Consider the following 22,321-nt stretch of genomic DNA (forward strand, 5'->3'; position numbering starts at 1 on the left):
CTTTCTGTCAAACTAAATCCTTCCCATTCCTTAAAGCCCAGCTTAAACCTCTACTCTAATGAAACCCTCTTCTGGCTACAGGTTGTGCTTAATTGTCTACTACCATATGTTGTTATTCACCTTTGTGCATGTCTGTTGAATTAACTTAATTGTAAGCTTCTGATAGTTAGAAACTTTATCCTGTGCCTATCTGTAGTTCTTGTGATGGCTACCACAGTGCCAGGAACGTAGTAGGTGCTTAATTTTTTTAATGGCATGCTGAGAATAATGTTTGGTTTGATAAAATTCTGTGAGAGAATGCTTACTGCCTTTACACAGGAAGGGGGAGAATAAAGAAAATGAAAAAAATCAAACATTTCCCCCAAATGTATCCTATATTTTGTATATGGCATCTTTTTCATTTCTTGATCTCTACTCATTTCTCCCCATGTTCCTATATATTCTTAAAATTCCAAAAATAAGCAGCCATAGGGAGCCATAAGGCAGTATAAGTTAAGCCAGCATGCGCAAGTTCCAATGTATGCAAGCACTAGAATGGCAGGACTTGCAGCATTTCAAACCATCCCAAACTGAAATTGATTGCATTGGAAAGTTATGAGTCTCCCATTACTGGAATGGTTTGCCCAGAGGCTGAACAACCACTTGGAAATGCGTAGCTGGGATTCAGGCATCGAATGGGTAGATGGGGAGTAGTTTAGATGACTCTGAAGTCTCTTCCGTTCTTGAGGTTCTTTGTGTGCTCAGTCCTCTGTTACCACAGCAGTTCAGAAAACATTTCATTACTTGCCTTTGAGTAAAAATGGTGTATCACAGTTAGCAATGTGGTTCAGCGTTTTCCAAAAGTTAAATTCTAACCTCAGGATAAACATTTTCTGCACTCTCGGGTAATTCAAAAGAACCTGACAAGAGTCTCGGGTTAAGTCTGAAAGATAGGTTCTAAAAATGTTTTGAACAAACATTTTTGCTGTTTATATTTTCTATCCTCAGGAAAGATCACTAGCTCAATGGGTATAGATTTCTGTGAGAGCCTCGTTACTCCTGGAAAAACCTGCTCTAAGGTCACTGGGTAGCCTTCAGTTTAATTTAGCAATGGGTGTGTCATAGTATTGACCTGCTTGGCTTCCTTTAAACTTTTGATCTTTCTTAGAAAAAAGATTTTCTAAAGAAAGCTAAAATTGTGGCTTTCATTAATCTTCATCAGTAGGCTTTGCTGTATTCTGTGGCCCCAGCTTGAATTCCCAGTTGTTTAGGCCAAATACAGGGAGAATAGGCAAAAGGGAATTCATAGATACTTCAGATACTTCTCTGTGTGTTAAAAAGCAGTTAAAATTCCAGGTGCTTCTTAATTGGTGGTCATGTCGTGCCCGTCTTCAGTGGTGAAGTTGGGATGTGAGGGATGGCGAGAGGTCGGGGAGGAAAGTGGTAAAGCCTTAAAGTGCCTTCTCTTTGACTCTCTGATGCAGTGTGTTTCAGGTAAAGTTAGGGTGCGTTTTATTCTTTACAGGCATATTAATTTTGTGAAATAAAATGGCTTGCAGTTGCTAGAAGCACGGCGTTCCTGTGAGGCATCTCTGTCATCTTTATAAAACAAACCTGGAACTAGAGGAAACCTAGACGCTGACAGGCAGTTGAAACTTAAGTTTTATGTGAGTCGTGCGGCTGGGCAGGTTTGTTTCGCTGGAACAGGACGCGAGAGTGCTGTGCATTGATCCTTATCCTGAGCCTGTCTGAGCTTAGCAGTTCATTGCGAAGAATAGCTTTGCGACAGTTCTTGAGTCTCTAGATGAAGGTGAGATAAGTTATTGTTTTCCATGGGAGTTCTGCAAAGGAGAAAGATGATAAATAAAATGTTATTAAAATTAATTTTGCATGTTTTTATTTGTTGTAATGAGACTACTAGAAAATTTAGAGTGATGTAACTGGCTTAGATGATCTTCGTAGCCCCGGAGAAGCGTTAAGTGTACTGAGTTGTTCTGAGTTTGCCTGGAGCTGCTGCAGTGTTCTCTTGTTCCGTGTTTGCACGGTCTGTCTTCTTTGTGATTTTTGTGTAACCCGTCTATACCTTTACATATGAAGAGGTTTCTTTTAGACGAGAAATGCCTGCATGTCATGTGCTCTTTCAATATGTAGTTTCACTTTTTTTTTGGCAAGGAAGATTGGCCCTGAGCTAATATCTGTTGCCAATATTCCTCTTTTTGCTTGAGGAAGACTGTTGCTGAGCTAACATGTGTGCCCATCCTTCTCTGTTTTATGTGTGGGATGCCACCACAGCATGGCTTGATGAGGGGTGTGTGGGGCCGCACCCAGGATACAGACCACGAACAATGGGCTGACGAAGCAGAGCGTGTGAACTTAACCACTACACCACCAGGCCAGCCCTAATCAGTGACCCTGTTAAATTAGTTAGTACCCTGTCTCCTCATTTGAGTTTTCTTTAAGGGCCTCTGACCTGTGGGCAGGTCTTCACTGCCTGACTTCAGTATTTCTCACTTTCTTTTGGGTCCTTTTCATTGCTTTCCTTTTTTTAATCTAAACATTTTTTCTTTTTTTGTCTCTCCAGTTTTCTTAGGCCATTATTTGTTGTGTTTATTGGTCCTTGTGTTCCATTTTATTTCACATTCATTTCTGAAATATTTTTTCTTTTATTTCTAATTTTTTCCTGAGTTTTCATTTTAGTTCTGAATGTTTCTAATTTCTGGTTTAGCTGTTCTTTCGTAACTCCGTGTCTTTTAACTCGTGTAGCGTGTTCTGTCGTCTGTCTTTGAGCGTGCTCTGGATGGGTGGTTACGGTTTCGCTCTGTCTTCGGGCCGTATGAGTTCAGTGTGGCTTCGCTGCAGAGATGTCGCTCTGCTGCTGCCAGTGACTGTGTGGGACGCGACCTTGGCTGCTTCCTGCTGATCCTTTCTGTGACAGTTTTAGAAGGAGTTGCTGTTCGAGAGCTTCAGGCTTCACAGAGCTCTCTTCAGTTGTTTTCATGTCATGTTTAAAAGGAACGCTGCTTGTTTTCTGAGATGTTCCTGCTCTGTTTCCTTCTCCCAGTTTGAGCTGGACCTTCTCTTCCCTTCCCTCGTTATTCCTGTTCTGCTCAGTTTTGAATCGTTTCCCAGAGTTTCTCAGTGTGGGGCCCTGTCCTGGACAGGACACCTGGATGGTCACTTTATGAGAGTTCCTAGGGCCTAGGCTGTTTCCCCCATTCCGAGCTCATGGTGGGCCCTTGGCTCTTACGGGCTGTGCATTGGGGGAAGATCCTTTCAGTTCCGTGCACTGTCTTCAGGGAGGCTCACTGTAGTGTGCAGTGTGCATCGCCTCACTATTTTAGTGTTCTGTTCTCGCATCCCCCCGGCTTCCCGAGATGCTGGCGTTGTGCAGATCTGGTGGTCGTCAGTGCCTCGTCCCTCCCTGACGGCGGTGTGGGGTGTGTGGGGATACTTGACCACCAGGTTTTGTTGTAAATATTGTCCATGGGTTTTTGGCTTTTCCATCTAGTTACACTCTCTCTCTTTTTTTTCGGTGAGGAGCTTCATAAACTGTCACTGCCATTATAGAATTCCTGTGACAAGCAATATTTAATAGAATAAAATTCCACTTAAAAAAGCTGCTTTGCAGGGCTCTGGATTTGACCGCGTTTGACCCATGTGTGTTAGAACACTGTTTAGTCCCTCAAGGCTTTGAGCCTTAGTTGAGTTTTCGATGCTTTATAGAACCAGGCTCATAGTCAGCTTTCAGTACACAATTCTTGTTACACACGTACTCAAGAAAACCCCAGGTCAAACAACTTTTTTCTTATTTTGTGAGAGGAGTGCTCATTCTAATTCCTTCAGGCTAATGAACTTTCTCAAATCATGACCTCATGTACATATTTAACTTTTTAAATTGATTGCGATTCAACTTATGCTGCGTCCTCACAGGATCATGAAATGTGTCCTCAAGAAGAGCAGAACAGGGTAGCTTGCAGTCAGGTTTATGTATCACCTGCGTGTGCAGAGCGAGGTGAGGAAAAGTATGTGGTACTGTCTATAACAAAATTTAATCTGTGAAGCGTAATAAGAGGTTGCATTTTTACGCAATCTATTTGGGGAAAAGTCACATTTGTTTTGAATTGAATGTGCAAGATCGTGCCCTGTATTTTCCTCTTTCTCTTGGTTTGTTAATTATTTTTAGGGTTGAACTTTTAAAAAGATCAGTAATAGTTTTTAAAATTCTCTTCCTACTGACTGGCTTTAGTTCTTGGGTCAAAACAGTGAACAAAATAGTAAGATGTCACTTTAGTGGAAGTCTTTCATTAATTTGACCCTGCTGATTCTATACTGCCTAATCCAGGTAGAACTGAGAGAGTATAGTGGAGGAATAGTAAGCCTCGAGGGGAAGGGCTTGTATCCCCGGGTGGAGTGCTGTATTTGGTAGAAAATTGTTAGGTGGCGATGCACGACTGCCTTATGCATGGATCATCTGAAAACTATTATTATTAATTGCGTTGCACATAGTAACTTAGAAGACTGGTCGCCTCTCTCCCTGCTCTGATGAGCGTGGAAGCGATGGAGGATAGCAGGCCGAGTCAAGGCCCAGCCTGGTGCTCTGCACACCTGGTTCTGCCTTTGGCTTTGTTGACTAAGTGGCGGGCGATCTTCAGCAAGCCGTTTACTTAGTAGTGCTCCCCCGTTTTTTTATTTATTTATTTTTTTTAAAGATTGGCACCTGAGCTAACAACTGTTGCCAATCTTTTTTTTTTTCCCTGCTGTATCTCCCTAACCGCCCCCCCCTCCCCCCGCCGTACACAGTTGTATATCCTAGTTGCAGGTCCTTCTAGTGGTAGGATGCAGGACACTGCCTCAACGTGGCCTGACGAACGGTGCCATGTCCACGCCCAGGATCCGAACCCTGGGCCGTGCAGCGGAGCGCGTGAACTTAACCACTCGGCCACGGAGCCGGCCCCTCCCTCGTTTTTTAAAAAATATCAGTATCTAGTGATACGATAATTTCTAAACATAGTTTTAAAATGTCTCATTACTATTTTATAGTGACCTTTATTTGTTTATAAATTTCTAAAGGCATACTACAATATGCAGAGGGCCTTCTCGGCAGAAAGATGGAGAAAGCACATTGTATTTGAGAAAGTAAGATGGTTTCCTGTGACCAGAGTGTTGGTCACGGGAGGTGACCGATAGGGGGTGAAGGTGGAAGTTACAGTCAGCAGTTGCTTGGGTTTTGATCCTGTGAGTGGTAGAGGGTGGGGATAGAGACAGAGCAGGGAGCTCTTAAAGCGTTCTGTGTTGAAGAGTGACGTCTAATGTTATGGTCTTTTTAAGAACATAAGTATGATGGGCTTGTTCCTGCAGTGGCCTAGGCAGTGGGTGACTAGATCTTGCACTAAAGTAGTGGCAGTGGGGCTGGTGAACCGGGGAGGCCTGGAAGAAATGTTAAATAGCATCATTGAGGCTTCTGACTGAATTGGAGCGTCCAGGATGATCCTGAGCTGGGCCTTGAGCACCTAGGGTGAAAGTAGTGGTTTATTCCTAGACTTCAAATGGTATGAATTTCGTAGTAAGTAGAGATGACCATCAGAGAGTATGATGTGAAACTTTTCCACCTTCGTCATCACAATGTTTAATTTTATTGCTTATAAAACAAAGAATGTGCATTCTCTGAATTTGTAGCAACTAGCAAATGCTGCAACAGATAAAGCAAGATCTAAGAATATCTGGAAATTGTGAAAAATATGAAAACTGGTACCTCTAATTCCACATCATCATTTAAAAATTTTAATTTTTAAATATGTGTGGTTTACTGACTTTGTTCTTAAAAACCGTTAAAACTGAAAGAGAACAACTCCCCTAAAACACAATTTTATGAAAACTGAAGGAATGGACTCTGTATTAAATATTTCCAAAGAGTTCCTGAGACCAAAAACGGTGGCGCTTCTTTTCCAGCAGCTGGAATCCAAAAGATCTTGAAACCAGTCCTGAAAAGCTTGCTCCTATGCAAGAAATCCTGGTGGCTTTTGAGAGGAAGATAGAGAACTATTCTGGAAAATTCCAAATGGTAGTAGAGGTGAGTCACTGACATGAAGGGTTTATCCAGGGACTACAAATATTCATCTTCTCTTTTTAACTGAGGCGGGGGTTTTTTTTTTTTTTTTAAAATACATTCAGCTAAAGCAGTTTGAAAATCTTAGTTTTTGTGTTCTAAAAATGATAACGAGTAGAAAATAGTAGAGCAAATAGTATTCCCTTTCCCACACAAAAACAAATACATTGAAATTTCAGTGATGTGATCTTCATCAACAGTACTGTTTCTTTAAGAAGATGGTGATACTAGGAAAAGATGTGGTGAATAAATGCCATGTTTATACTTTGAGTGTATTTTGAGTGTAAGATCTGCTTGGATGAGATTTTAAAAAATGTGTTCATTTGGTACAGATGATCAGTCTCGGATCATCAGTAGACTTTGTTCTGGTGGGAGTGAGGACACCAGTGAGGAGGCGTCTCCTTGCTCTGATTCAGATGCTGCTTGGGTACCCCAGCTAAGCTCCCTCTGGATAGTGTTTCGGGCAATGGGAAATACATGGACATGGTACAAACTTCAAAGGATACAAAAAGGGTCGAGTGCATCGTCTCCCTCCCGTTTCTGTCCCTCAGTCCTTGAGCGTCCCTCCGTAGGAACAACCGTCTCTATCAGCTTCTTGTATATTCTTCCTGAAATGTTTATGCATACATACAGGCATATAGGTGGCGCACATTTTTAGCTGTTGTTATATCCTACACAATAGTCTTTGGACCTGCAGCTAAGATTCTTTTCTCCCATGTGTTCCTCAGAAAATTGGGTGGAAGAGTTTTTAATTTACATAGTTTTACCTTTCTTCCTCCAGCTTTAACACAGATGTGTAGCACCCTTCTGTTACACACGAATGTGTAATAGTCTGTTGATTATTTTAGTGTTTTTCATGTTTGCCATTGGGAATCTGGAAGATCTAGTTGGCACATTGTAACCTAATTATTTGCAACAAAGAAATTAGTAATCTCAGTCTTTTATTTTGTAGCTGCTCTTCTATTATTTTCCCACTTATTCTGTTTTTAAAAGCAGCCAGTAAACCCCAAAGGGCAAGTCAGTAGGCAGTACACACATAATTTATGAAACTATGCAGATAGCTTCCTGAAATGATAGATTGGTGTGAATTTTAGTTTAACTATAAATGGCTGTTGACCAGGTGCTTCTTTGTATCTGAGGGAGAAAGCAGGAGGCATTATGGGGGCAGGGGTAGGGGCTGGGGGAAAGCGGAAGATGTGCGAAGCTGAAGGAAAGGGGAGGTCCAAGGAGCTGTAGTCCGCCTGGCCTGGCTGAGTCTTCGGCTGGCTCGCACAGAGAGGCCATGCCCTGCTCTAGCTGTATCACTTAGTTGGATTCTACGAAGAGCTCTGCTTTCCAAGATTTTGAAAGATGAAAGAAAAGAAAAAGTTTGACAGGTTTTATTCTCAGGACAGTGAATCATTAACTTTGAATTTCAGGAGGCCTGTCATTTATCTTGGCTTTTATTATTATTTCCTCATATTGACAATGACTTAAACTTGGGCACATTTTGTTTGTATCTGTTCCTCTTAGCTTTTATCTTCACATTTATTTCAAGGCTCTTTTTTCAGTAAAACTGCTCTTAATTACCATTTTTCACTGGAGATGCTCTGTTGACATGAAACGGTGATTTTTAAAAAACATATACTGCACTGTTGCATAAAAATAAAGTTTCCTATTACATTTGTTTGCTTACGTAATGATTCTGCCTATTTTCTTTTTATCCTCACTTTTTGTTATATTTATTTTTCAGTTATTTTTGTATGTTTCAGTTTATTAAATTCCACAAATCCAATAAGTAAATGCCAATTAAAACTAAATTGACAGCCCCACTTGTCTTCAATCTCTGTAAAACATTAAAAACTTAGAACTCTTTTAGAATAGATTTTATTGGTTTTAGTGCAAAAGCTAGGATTGGTGAAATGTTTTCTGCTTAGACAGTTTCAGAAACAAAAATGCTTCATCTCCGTTAGATGTGATGACGTATGTTAGCCCATAGATGCTTTTCACCGTTTCAGTTCAAATAGTTATTTTTTTGAAACTGAATCTCAAGTGATAATGTGAGGCTTTGGGTAGGTGGTGTTCTATGTACCGAATCATGTGGAAAAACCAAAAACGCATGGATTATGGATTGATGAGGACAAAATGCTCTTGGTGGCAGCTTTCGGGGTTCTTCACTGAGCTTTATTGTACTCTTTCCATACGCATGGATTATGGATTGAGGAGGACAAAATGCTCTTGGTGGCAGCTTTCGGGGTTCTTCACTGAGATTTATTGTACTTTTTCCATACGCATGGATTATGGATTGAGGAGGACAAAATGCTCTTGGTGGCAGCTTTGGGGTTCTTCACTGAGATTTATTGTACTCTTTCCGTGTGAAGCCTTCCTTTGCAACTATAGTGGTGGTGATTTTGGATGAAGATGGTTCAGTCCAAAAGTACAGTATAAAATTGATCTTTCTGGGGACATATAATGTATACATATACATATAATGTATAACAGTAAATAACATTGATTTACGAATGTGTTCTATCTAAATGGCATTTGTTGTAACTATGAAGTACACATTTCACTTATTTCTCAATATTTTAGTCTATTTTTCTTAAAGTAAAAATGAATGTTGTCTTTGTACTTAATATGTTTTTACATTCATTTCTTTGTCAGGAATAGCAATACATTTTCTGTTCACTGCAAGCTTGACTTGTTTTTTAAAAAAGTAATTTTGAAATGAATTATAATTTATTAAGTAAATAAATATTTATTTAAAAATATTTTTAAAACAAACTTAGTGGAAACTTTGACTTAAGTAGTTGAGTGCTCTTCCTCCCCTTTTCATACTTGAAGTGTGGGAGAAAGAGAAAAAAAAATATTGACAAAGAATGGCATGACTTCTGTAAAGCCAAAGAATTTTCAAAATTGGTAAGATCTTTGAATTTTTAATAGTCTATTTGATAGCCTTACCAGTATCCCTTCTATTGGAGAAGTGAAAATAGGTGTGGAAAATAAGTTTTTCAGAATTATGTGTAGTCCTAAGGGTCTGGCTTGATTCCCAGGAACTAGACGGTAGAAGTTAGGGAGCTAGTTCATTACCTATAACTTAAGTCTCACTGGAGTTAAAAATAATTAAAAATATAAAGCTTACTTTTTCTTTTAAAAGAAGTGTAGGCCCTTTGTCATCCCTTTGTTTTGCAACTAGTTTGCTCATCTCAGCTCTGGAAAGCTAAATCATAAATTGCCAAAGAATAAGCGACGAAAAATCTCTTAATAGTGCATTTTGATAAAGCATTTTGGATGAGATAACCTAAAAGAAAAGGAATAGTGTTTTAATAACAGACATTTTGTGTTAGTAACGGAGGCAACACTTGCAGTACTCTTGTGGTGACGTTTTCTGGTTGCTTGCTGTGACTGGTGAGAGCGTGGTGGGGAGGGCCGGAGCCAGGGAGCCTGGTCCCGGCTCAGCTCTGGAACGGGGTCGTTGTGTTACTCAGTAGAACACTCACGGAGCCTCTTTGTGCTTCAGTTTTCTCTCATCTGTAAAGTGAAAACTGCGCCTCTAAAGCAAAGAGCCTGGTGTTGGTACCTGTGAGCCCTGCAGGACAAGTGCCAGGTTCCGCTGGATGCGGCCTGGGTAGCTGACCCCCGGCCGCGGGTGAGGGTTCCGTCAGAAGTTCAGTCCCCGAGGTGGCCGACCCCCGGCCGCGGGTGAGGGTTCCGCCAGGACTTCAGTCCCTGTGGAGGCTAGTAGTCTCGGACCTGTGCTTGACGTCTCACGGCTTCAGCTTCCTTTCCTCTCAAGTTAGGGTAATAATGTCTAAGTCAGCATCTGTTGAGATTTAAAATGGCATATATATGTACATATTTAAATATAATACAATATATATTTTATATATATATAATATATATTACATATTTAAATATACTACAATATATATTTTATATATATAATATATATATTTATATATATAATATATATTATAATAATATAATAATAATTGTGTAGTTATTATATGCAATTTATAATGATAGCTCGAGGCTAATGCCTGTCACTGTAGTTGTTAGGCTATTTTCATTATTTTCTTCTGCCAATTACGAGACAGAGTTTGCTCTTCCGGGCAATAGAATAAGTTTTCCTAAGTGTTCTTAGGGCCCTTCCCTGTAGTGTCCTGAAACTTTGAGGACAGCTAGTTTGTACCATATTCCTGTCACCTCCCCAAAATGCCAGCTCCTGCTGTTTTCTCCCCCTGCTCTAACCATCTCCAGATTGCTTAGCCTTTCATCTCCGCTGGTCCTTTCATTTCTGGCCTTCCTCACACCCTACTCTGTCCTACTTTCTAGAAACCCAGAAACTGTCTGAGCTTACCAGTATCTTCCTTCTCCTCACAAAATGATCTCTGCATCTGTGATGTCACTGAATCCTGGTTTCCTCCAGTCCCAGCTCGCTCGCTCGCTCGCTCTCTCACACACACCCCCTGCCCCTGTCCCCGGTCACTTTTGGGCAGTGGTCTCTGTCTCTCTCTCACACACACACACACACACACCCTGCCCCTGTCCCCAGTCACTTTTGGGCAGTGGTCTCTCTCTCTCTCTCTCTCTCTCTCTCCACACACACACACACACACACACACACACACACCCCCTACCCCTGTCCCCGGTCACTTTTGGGCAGTGGTCTCCTGTAGAAGTGGCTTATTTCACGTCACTTCTCCCTTTCAGCTTTTTATACCTCTTTTTTTCTCCCTCCTGTATAATTGTGATGGAGAACATCCCTAGGACAAAATTAAATAATTTAGTATAATGTGCTTGTATGCCTTATTCCTATTTATTTTTTATTTAACCAAAACAAAATATTAATGACCTACATTAAATAAAGAGAATATTTTATATAAAATGTATGCATTCACATTCATTGAATATAAGATTGCTGATTGTAGGAAGCATCTTCATTTTATGGACTAATACAAAATTATTACAAGACACCATCAATTGTAAGATGCATTCTTATTTTATAAACATTAAAATATGAAAAAAGTATAACAGGATCAGTGAGATATGGCATGTATAATACTGTTTTTAGTCTTATTAATTTTTTTGTTAAAATATCCATGTACTCTTGTTTGCTTGATAGAAACATTTCAAACTTTCTTACTTTTGTAGTTTCTTTGAGCTGTATCTGAACTGTGTTTTGCTTCGTTGCTGATGCTGTGCACACTAAGAGACCTTTCTTTCTTGGTCTAGTTCTTAACAAATGTTTAATACCTTTATGATTACATAACTTGACCATCTCTACTTCCAAATTCCCACCATGGCACAAAGATGCAGTGTCATTTGAATGCTTGAGATGGAAAACATTTCTTGTTTTTTCAGGGAGGGTAAGCTACGCTGAGAGTTCCTCGCCCTTCTCCCCACACACGGAATTATGTGTTAGCTCTGCTCGTACTAACTTTGTGCTAGGACCCCTCCTGACATGGTCGAGCCCTCTGACCTTGTACTGTTAGTTCAGCTTATGAGTCTTTTTCCTCGTTTTACATACTTTTGAAGTTTGGGTTTATTTTGCCTCAGCTTCTGTTTTCTCTCCACAGCTAAATAGCAAAAACCCCTCAATTTTTTTTGGTTTACTCTCCCTTGTGTTCCCTACCCTCCTATTATGTACTTCAATTTCTCGTTATCTTTAAAGGAATGACTGAGAAACCTGGATTACTCTGAGAGAGTACTTCTATTGAGGTAGGGTGGAGTAGATACCCAGAAGTGAGTGTATGTTTGTGTTTTGCATACCTTCAAACTCTCAGAGAAAAGTCATTGTATTTGAAAGAAGGTGTTTCTGTGTTCCCTTGAGGGCTACAACTCAAGGTTGGCATCTGGTAATCTGTTAAACCTGGGCTGTCTTCCCAAGGGTGTGGGGTGTGTGTCTAGAAAATCAGAACAAAGGAAAAATTATAAAACTGATCTTTCTAACAATTAAAACATTTCAGGGAGCTCAAGCTCTGTGTAAATGGTGTAAAATAGTAATAGTATAATGTTCTGTTGTAAATGTTACATTTAGTTTCTCATGTTACAGAATATCCAGGAAGTATAGTTTGGCTACTACTTACTCATAGATGATACTGAAACTTAAATAAACTGGTTGAAGTGATTATCAAATTATTTTATGCCTCCCGTGGGGTTTATAGATTTATAGGTTTATAAACTCCCATGGGGTTTATAGATTTTCGGCAGGACGTCCTATGAACTCCTGAACTTGTATGTAAAATCTGGCCTTTGGGCCCAGGTTTCTTTGAGAGACGATCCGTAGCTTTTGGCAGAATCTCAAAGAAGTTAATGACATCGAGAAGTAAAACCACTTCTGTGGAGTTGTAGGTCCGCAATATTTCTTTGTTATCTGCTCTCCATTGTGATCTTGGTTGTAAATCCTGAAAAACCCAGAGTATTTTGAAGCTCAAAACAAAGGAAATTTGATCTTGAGTTGTTAGCCATGGAAAGGGCAGCGCTGTCAAGTGGTGTACTGAAAACAGTGATGGTGCTGCCTCCGTCTGTCAGGGGACCGCTTCTAGGAGGTGGTGGGTATAAATAAGGAAGGCACTATTTTCACAGAAAAAAATTAGAAAACTGGATCTACGTATGTTGAAAAAATGTGAAGGATTAAAAATATGCTTCTGTTTTGAACTTGAGTAATTTCTTAGTTGTGATTTAAATTATTTTTCAAAGAAGACTATATATTGGAATAATAAATATTACCTGTTTTTGTTGTATATATGTTTGTATGTGTGTATATGTATATGTGTATAGGAATTATTTTTCAATGGTTATATGAGTAATGAAAATACTTGATTTTTTAATTATAGTGTATGCAAGATATGGGAAATACTAAAGCAAGACTACTCTATGAAGCCAATCTTCCAGAGAACTTTCGAAGACCGCAGACAGATCAGTATCCTTTGAAGTTTCTTTATTGTGGGTTTTAAAAGAATTAACTCACGTTTGCAGTTCATATTTTAACTGTTTGTATTTAAGAAGATGTGACCTTTGTCAGACTATTGTTCATTAAAGCTAGAAATCGATTTGCCCTGAACTGTGCTTTCTGTCTAGTAAGTTTTTAATGAAAATCTGGTAATACATGATCTACATAGTATTTTTATGTAATTATTGCCAAGTTTAAATATTATGACTGCTGCTTCTTGATTGTTCTCCAATTCTTGATTAGAGAGTATGTGTTATTATTTTAGACTATTTTTAGAGATTTGGTTTGTGAGCATCTTGAGTATTTTTTAAGATCATTTCTGAAGGGATTTTCTTTGATCACTTCTATGTGATAGTTATATTTACGTGAAGCAATTTGGCATGCATTCATTTAAAAGGCAGCTTGCACATTTAGTGTAAGTGGATGTGCTGAAGTAACTTATGTTGGCATTTATTACTGACGTTCTGTCTCCGTCATAGGTTGCACACTGTTTGCTTTACAGATCTGCCCTAATGAATGAATAGAATGTTTTCTCATAGGCTTGTTAGTTAGGATGTCTTGCACATTTGTTAAATATAAAATCATTTGATTCTATAGGATTTCTCAAACTCATATTGAAGCTTGACAAAGCAGCTCATCAAAATTGTGCTGCTTTATAAATAAATTGATGGTAGGTAATTGTGATTCTACCCAAGGGTGGCATTTGTAGTTTTGACAATAAAATGTAGTTTCTTAAAGATCAGTTATATATTACTCATTTGTATACTAAAACAGTTTGTGTGGTCAGTGAAAAAAATGTTATCTTTTCTCACGCAGAGATAGAGGCTGTTAATTTCTGTTTTCGTATTTGTCCAGAAACCTTCTAAGTTATAATCAAAAAGTTAGTATTTGTATTTGGCCTTTTCTGTTTTTGCTTCTCCCACCTCCTTCCCACGAATTTAGCAATCTGATATCCAGGGCGACTTTATTATAGCAGGATCCTAGGGTAAGGGTGGGAGGAACATTTCAGGCATAAAAAATTGTGTGAGGAAACATGGCATTTTAGGGATTTAACGTGACAAGATTTAAGTTTTATGGGGCACGTGGCAGAAGAAGCTAGTTTTCCAGATTGTGAAGGGTTTTCAATAGTATACAGAGGAGTTTGGACCTCATTTCATTGCTCCAGAGGGTTGAAGGAGTTGAAAAGCCATGAAGGCTTTGGAAGCAGGAGAAACAGCAGAAACGTTAACTTCTTCCACAGGGGAGATTCGTTGGAGGAGGTCTTGGAGTCGGAGAGACCACGTAGAATACTGGTGCAGCCCTGGACTGGGCAGTGACGAGGATGGAGCCACACATGGTGTTGAGAGTGGACAGGAAGGACGGGGAGAGCAGGAGCAATGGCCTGGGTTCAGATTGGCCTGCTTCTGAGGAGGACACTGAGGTGACCCTAGACGTTCTGGTTTAGCTGAGGTTCTGTGGGTGAGGTGGAGCTTAGTCACCAGGAGAAGGCACTCAGTGCCAGATGCAGGTTTAAGGGTTAGAAATGAAAGTTAGTGAGTCATGTTTCGTTACTTTGGGCAGGTTCTGGAGTCTGTTGCACATGTTCATGGAGAAACCCACCCCGGAGCTGGAAACGTGAATCTGGACACTAGAAGGAAGCAGGACATGCAGTGCAGGTTGGAGAGTCACTTAGCATGTAGGCAACAGGAGAGTGCTGGGCGAAGTTACGTTTAGGGCGGTGGTCTTTCATTGTTTTGGGGGGTCTTATTGCGAATTTTGGGAATGCTGTTTTCCTTCTCTGAAAAATGAAGGCCTAGGGCAGAGTCCTGGGGACTAGAGCGTGGTGGAAGGAAATACAGCAGAGCAAATGACTAATGTCCTAGGTGGTTGTTACCAGCTGCTTGCTAGTTGTAGTGATTTATTCCTCCTGTTTCTGCTCCTCACCCCCAAGCCTGAGCTGATATACATGAGCCCTAAAATTGAAGAATCCCTTTTCTGGAAGTGTTTGTGTATGTTGGGGTGGGGAGAGGTTGGTTTGGTTTGAGTTGGGATTTTTGGACTTCCGTTGAATATTATTGGGTAAATTACTTGAGGTTCTTGAAATTTTTGGTAGTATCTGTGATGTGGTACCTTGTGGATGAAAGCAGCTTCCAAGTTTTTTAATCCTTCACCATGATTCCATGTTGTTTTGAATAAGCCTTGAAGACATTCAGGGAAGGACAGTATAGCTTCCTGGTGTCTTCTTATATGGAGCCTCCCTACGCACCATTTTGAATGTGTTGGTAGGAATACTATTTCTTAAGTAATTACCATCAGTTTTATTTTGACCCTCATAGACGTTAAGGATTAATGAGGTAGAGTTATTAATGTTGATATTTTTGCTAATATGTTTTTGAGTGGTTGGTCCTTATCTAAAAATTTCAGGAGAGATGAGATTTTTACAGTAAATTGATTAGTGTCTGGTATCAGTCAATCCTTGACCTTTGACACAGTGAAGATATAATGGAAACAACAGCTGCAGTGGCTTTACTGCTTAATAAGGGTTTGCTCTGTGCCAAGCACTGAGCTTGGCACTTTATGTACATTATCTTTTTTAAGTCTCAAAATAACTCAGTGAGATAGAGCCTAATGTTTTCATTTTTGGCAGGGGAGAGGGCAGGATGCTCAGAGAGCTGTTGAGACTTCCCCAGTCTCCAGACTTCCCTCCAGTATGGGGCACTTGATATTATTTAATGGTGATAGTCTGAGTAAAATCAGTGTTGCCACATATGAGACTTGATGGCCCTGAAAAATAGATAAGCTTCTACCTTGGCACTCTTTGCAGCTAGGTCATAAGGTGTAGGTGAAGATTTCGGCTTTGAGTCCCTGGTGTGACTCATGTCAGCCTTTTAGGTTACGTGTATTTCTGCTACTGTTAGCTCAAGCATGCTTATTTTGATTTGTCAAACTGAATGTTACTACTTCTAAAGCATTTACAAGTCATGCTCATATTTATATGAGGTGCTGACCTCTTACTGTTCACAAAAACGTAATCTAGTGGTTGTCAGAAACTACTCTAAGAGGGATCTTGTCTAAACAAATTTGAGATACGTGATTACTAATGATAAGAGTATAAGATGATGTCTCTTGGACCATACGACCAGCCTCTTTATCTAATATAATACTGTTTCCTTAAAAATTTTTTTACCTTCGTTATTATAGCCACATCACTTTTATCCCTCTGTTTAATTATGAAACACTGTGACTTGGATGTTTTATTAGAGAGACTAGTAAGAAAACCAGTGCCCTTTTTCTTTCTTTCCTGAGTCACTCTAACGCTCAGTGCTCTTTGAAAAGCCTAACATCTCTGCCCTTTTTTTTTTTTTTTAAAGATTTTATTTTATTTTTTTTCTTTTTCTCCCCAAAGCCCTCCGGTACATAGTTGTGTATTCTTCATTGTGGGTTCTTCTAGTTGTGGCATGTGGGACGCTGCCTCAGCGTGGTCTGATGAGCAGTGCCATGTCCGCGCCCAGGATTCGAACCAACGAAACACTGGGCCACCTGCAGCGGAGCGCGCGAACTTAACCACTCGGCCACGGGGCCAGCCCCCTAACATCTCTGCCCTTTTATTGGTTTATATGTAGTCATCTCATCCCTAGAGGCAAGTGAACCGAACTGAGTGTAACTCACATAGTATGGGACCTCACTGTGTTCTTAACAATGGGTCACTTTTTAAAGCTTTACAATTTATACAGGTTATGCAGAAGCTGCTGTGAAAGTGTAATTTCTCATGTGAGATGTGGTTAATTATAGGTTGCATGTTCTAGTGCAGGACAAATGACAAGGCTGTACACTAAGGCTTTCAATATTAGGATATTTCGTCTTACTAAAGATTTCCCAGTCTTGCGTCACTCCATCGTATATGGGGTCCATCACTGACTGAGCGTCGTTGCGCGGTGCGCTGTGGGGTCCCTCGGTTCCATGAGCTCTCTTGTGCGCCAAAGCCGATCACGAGTTCTTCTCTGAGCTTTTGGAAGTTTTACTACTGTCAGTTGTATTTGTCTGGAACTGAAAGATTGTGCTCTTGGGAGTAGATATTAGTTGAATTGTCTTTTAAGTGGTATCTTTAAAGAAAGGAAAGCATCTTAAAATACATGTTAAAAGATGAAAGACATAGTAATGTTAAAATTTTTCTGGGCTTATATAGTACCATTTATTACTTTTGAGGACAGGCACAATTAAGGGTACTGTACTGAATGATTTTAACTATAGGCATGGGAAAGATTCTGGGGTATTTTGTTGTTTGTTTACTAAATCCCAAATCAACCACTTAAACTTGAATTGAATTAATATATTCCTTGCCTTGGTTCTCTGAAGATATTATTGTTCTATTTCTAATTTATTTTTGGTCATATTATCGATCTCTCTCCGTATAACTAAGTCCTTATGTCTCAAATGACACCTGGAGACTGGAAAATGAAGTTGAATATTTCCTGGTCTCCAAATTTGTTGGTTCTTTTATTGTTGTTCCTCATTCGCTCACTTGTTTAAACTCGATGATGTGTGAGCCATCTTAGCCCTTCACACAGTAGCTGCTGTCCGTCTCCTCCCTACAGTGCGTCCTCTGGTTTAAAAGATTTGCCTATCAAAATAGGTTTATTAATAATAAGAGCTAGAAATTAATCACACGCATTATGTGCCATGCACTGTGCTTAGTTCTTTACACAGCAGCTGATTGAATTCTTAACAGTAACGCTGTGAAATGTCTTAGCGTCATCTCTGTTTTACAGATGAGAAACTGAGATACAAAGTTATATATAAACACAAAAGCTAGCTTCATTTATTGAATGCTTACTGTTTGTTAGGTACTGTGCTAAGTGCTTTCTGTATGTTATCCCCAAAACTCTCAACAGCTTTGAGACATGAGCTATTCTCTTTGTTCTGCATCTAGACATGGGCTCAGTACATGAGCTAACCTCAAGGTCACACTGTCTGCCAGTTAAATAACAAGTGCCTCCTGGTACCACAATGGCAGTGTACGTTGGAGACCATCTTCTTTGCGAATTGGCATTACAGTCAGCATATAATGGAAAATTATTGTCAGAATTTCCCTTGAAAAGTCCTTGAATTATCATAATGACAGTTTGCAGACACAGAGACCCTCTATAAATCCGACTTAGCTGTCTTTGCCATCGAGTGTTGGAACAGAATTCAGAAATCTGTAACTTCAAACCCGTGAGCCAGCTCTCGTTTTGGTAGAGTTTTATTGGAACACAGCCATGCTCCTTCACTTTCGAATTTTCTCTGGCTGCTTGGGAGCTGCAAAGGCAGAGTTGAGTAGTCGCCACATAGACCAACTGTCCTGCGAGCCTCAGATACTCTCTGGCCCTTTAAGAAAAATATACTGACCCTGGAATAAATCATTGTTTCTTTGAGTGAGTTAGCAGTGAAATACTGGCTTGCATTTGGGACCTTGTACAAAAATATATAAGGAGTGCATGGTACGTTCTTAAGGGGCATGTAGGAACTGAGAGCAACCAAGGACATCGCATGCTCCCTAAACCACAGCCCTTCCTCAGGCGACTTGTGTGGAATTTTAAAGGTTCACTTTGTGCTGTGCTTTGATTGCTTTTTAAAAGGTTATGTTTATGTTAATAATTAACAAGTAAGTTCTCCTGCCCTAATACTTTGTTTTATTTTATTGTATTTTTTATATCCTTGAAAAACAGATCAATTTTCGTCTCATATAATTTTTTTAAATTGCTTACTTCTAGATAATTTCTGAGAGCGTTTCTTATCATAAGCAGAAACATTTGAATTACTTATATAAAATGCGTTAAGCGTAAATTAAGATTTCACTGATAGATCTTTGTCTGAAAATTCACAGCAACATATCATTTCACCAGATGTTACTATTGTTTTTCAGTCCAAAAGATTATATACTTAAAATGTTTGCCTTTTTCAAATTCAGTATTTATAAACCATCATAATTTCAATATTTTAGTTTTAATTATTGGTTGTTAAAATATATACTGTATTTCTAACCTTACTGAGTTTTCTAGTAGTAGTTTTTTGGTGATAAACAGTGATCTTTTCTTTGTTACAAGCATTTCATAAATGAGAATAGTGAAATCTTTTCAAGCTTTAATATGTAGTACACTACACAAGATCCAAAATAAACTGTTGTTTCTGTTTTTTTTTTATTTTTTATTTTTTTTATTTATTTTTTTTATTTTTAAAGATTTTATTTTTTTCCTTTTTCTCCCCAAAGCCCCCCGGTACATAGTTGTATATTCTTCGTTGTGGGTCCTTCTAGTTGTGGCATGTGAGACGCCGCCCCAGCGTGGTCCGACGAGCAGCGCCATGTCCGCGCCCAGGACCCGAGCCAACAAAACACCGGGCCGCCTGCAGCGGAGCGTGCGAACCCAACCACTCAGCCATGGGGCCAGCCCCCCTGTTGTTTCTGTTTTTAAGCAGGAAAAATATCAGTGTTATTCTCCTCTCAGATATTTAAATATAAAAATTATACTTTAAGAATTTAGATTTCTAAAAATATTCTTTAGTTAAAAAATTATATACATATTATGTTATATAATATTTTTATACAGTTTTTAAAAACAGTAAATATAAAATATTTTTTCTCTTCCCTTTCACGGAGGTAAATAGTTGTCACTATAAAGAAAATTGCTTGAATCATCCACATTCATACACCTCCTCCAAAGGGCCAGCTTTTTTGTGTCATTATTTCCTATTAGGAAAATGTAGTATTGAAATTGGATTTACAGTTATGAGCAAATTTAACATTTAGCTAATTTGTGAAATATTTTGAATAAAATAACGTTTTATTGCATTTTATGAAAATCTTGGCATATTTGTGATAATTTTTTGATATTGAGTTGGCTGCCAAAATAACTCAATAAGCACATAAGTATCTAAATATTCATGTCCCTAAATAAGCAGCCTTATAGTCTCCAAGGCTACCTTGAAAGCAAAGGCACCCTCCACATTTGACATTCTTCTCTGGTTTTTGAAGCATTTATTATCATGAGTGGGAATAAATTGATTCACAAAGGAACTTGTGATGACCGATAACATTCTGAAAAGGCAAATGTCAGACATTCCTAGTTTTGAATCACAGCTCTCCCTTGTGTTGTAGAATCGAAGAACTTAAACTTTCTATGCCTTAGTTTTAGTCGTGAAATGGCACCTACGTTATAGGTTGTCAAGAGGAGAAAGAGAGATAATCTAAAGTACCTTCCGCATACTCAGCTTGCAGAAAAGTGACTTTAAAAATGGCCTTCAGTCGTTCGGCTTACTTCATAACCTGGACGTTTAGATTTCCTGTCCTACTTGCCTTCCCTGGCCTGCTCTGTGAGCTTTCGTAGTGGCCAGCTCTTGAGTGTCCAGGGTGTGGTGGCCCGCCAGCTCTTTCTGTGACCTGTTGACTCAACTGTCAATGTAAAAGGCTTTTGTAACTTCTGATAAGTGTATTGTTTTGCTGCTTCAGGTCACTTCTTTTGAATAGAAGGATGTCTTAACTTGTTATTCACTCAGAGATTGTGTTTCATTGTAATTCATTTCTTTTGTAATTCTATGGATTTTATTTTATGCTTTATTTATTACTTTTTTTTGAGGAAGATGAGCCCTGAGCTAACGTCCACCACCAGCCCTCCTCTTTCTCCCGGGGAAGACTGGCCCTGAGCTAACACCTGTGCCCATCTTCCTCTACTTCATATGTGGGACGCCACCACAGAATGGCTTGATGAGTGGTGTGTAGGTCTGCACCCAGGATCCGAACCCCAGGCTGCTGAAGCGGAGCACATGAACTTAACCACTGTGCCACAGGGCCAGCCCTATGTTTTATGCTTTAAAAAGCACTATCCCAGAAGGGAGTCCACAGGCTTGATCTGGCTGACAGAGCGATTCGTGATGTAAACAAGTTCAGAATCCCTGATGGAAGAATTCCCATTTCAGTGGAATGTGCTAAAGCAGATGCTGAGTGGTAAGCGGAGTCGTCTCTATCAGACAACTCAGAATTCTCGAATTCCACTAGAAGTGGCTCACTCTATCAACGGATAAAGCTCATCCAGCCAACTTCAAAAAAATTAAATGGTGCCAACCTTGGTTTTAGCATCTTGACTTCTCCATTCCTCGGCTTTGCCAGAAAAAAATTGGTTGCCATTCTTCTAATACACAGCGATTCCTCATGATACAGCCAGAGGCAGCCCTGCACGTTGGGACAGAACATAAATATTGAAATCACAACTGTCTAATCTTTCCAAGTGACCATTGTTCCTCGTGGATGTGGAAAAGATAATATGCACGTTGCTGGGTGGGGACTGCCAGTGGGTATTAGCTGCTTTTCTTATATTGAAAGTCTGAAATGAACCTTGGTTAAATTTAGAGTTTGGTTGGGGGTGAGGGCTGAGGAGTGTGATGCAGTTTGAGGAGTGTGGTTACTTTTCTTTCTAGAACTGGGTTGAGTGGTTTTGTTGAATGGGGAAAATTTCTTGAACGATACTTTATTTTGACAGAGAGAAAAGTAAGTTACAGAATTTAGTCGCAAAAGGAGTGTGGGAAGAAAGCACAGACTGAGGAGTAGGAAAATGGAATTTGGAGTCTGGCTCTGTGGAGAGGATGAGTACAGGGGGTGTACCTGTTACGGAACTCATGCTTTTCCTTAAGTTATCTGTTTTCAGAGCAGTGGAGTTTTTCATCAGAGACAAATACGAAAAGAAGAAATACTATGATAAAAATGCTATAGCTATTGCAAACGTAAGTAAAACCTTCATCTCTATCACCAATTGATGATGTTTGTTGAATAGATTCAAACTTTTAACATACAGTACAACTTAATGTATTCCTTGTAAAAATATACTAGTTACATACTTTTCAAAATTTGAATTTTGGAATTTTTGTCGCATGATGTTAATAAGCTCTCACAAAGCAGATCTCTTGATAATATTGAGTATATTCTAAGTAAGAGTCTGATAACTTCTTAAATGGCATTTGATTAAATTAATTTTATGAAATTTGCAAAAAAATAAAGCCACTAATTGAGAAAAGGGGAGAGAGAAAATGGTTTTACTAGATTGTGGAGATGAATGAAAAAGAAGAAATGTCAGATTTATCTTCCCTTCAGGGCTTTGGTGGATCTGCCCAGAATAAGTGGATTAAAACATGGCATTTTAGTTGGTTATTCTGAAGCATTTTGGTACGTAATAGTTGAGACCTTTGCTATGTGATCAAATATGTTTTATCACTGTTTCTTTTAGTTTTGCTTTCTGATTAAATTTTCCCATCCCAGTTACTTACTGTTTAAAGCTAACTGGCTGTGTTGTCGC

General features: G+C 39.3%; 1 protein-coding gene across 5 annotated transcripts in view; it reads left to right on the plus strand.

Annotated features, from left to right (window-relative positions):
• SMAP1 (small ArfGAP 1) overlaps positions 1–22,321 on the plus strand; it is a 159,291-nt gene that overhangs the window by 53,309 nt on the left and 83,661 nt on the right. For 3 of the 5 annotated variants that reach the window (XM_070584886.1, XM_070584885.1, XM_070584884.1), the window contains exons 3-4: positions 12,904–12,989; positions 21,677–21,752. In XM_070584886.1, coding sequence (XP_070440987.1) covers positions 12,904–12,989; positions 21,677–21,752 — 162 coding nt within the window. Of the gene's footprint in view, positions 1–5,928; positions 6,050–12,903; positions 12,990–21,676; positions 21,753–22,321 lie in introns of all 5 variants that reach the window. The other 2 variants (XM_070584887.1, XM_070584888.1) reach the window with 1 other exon arrangement.

Source organism: Equus przewalskii, chromosome 19 (assembly GCF_037783145.1).
Source record: "Equus przewalskii isolate Varuska chromosome 19, EquPr2, whole genome shotgun sequence".
In the NCBI taxonomy this organism is placed as follows: Eukaryota; Metazoa; Chordata; class Mammalia; order Perissodactyla; family Equidae; genus Equus; species Equus przewalskii.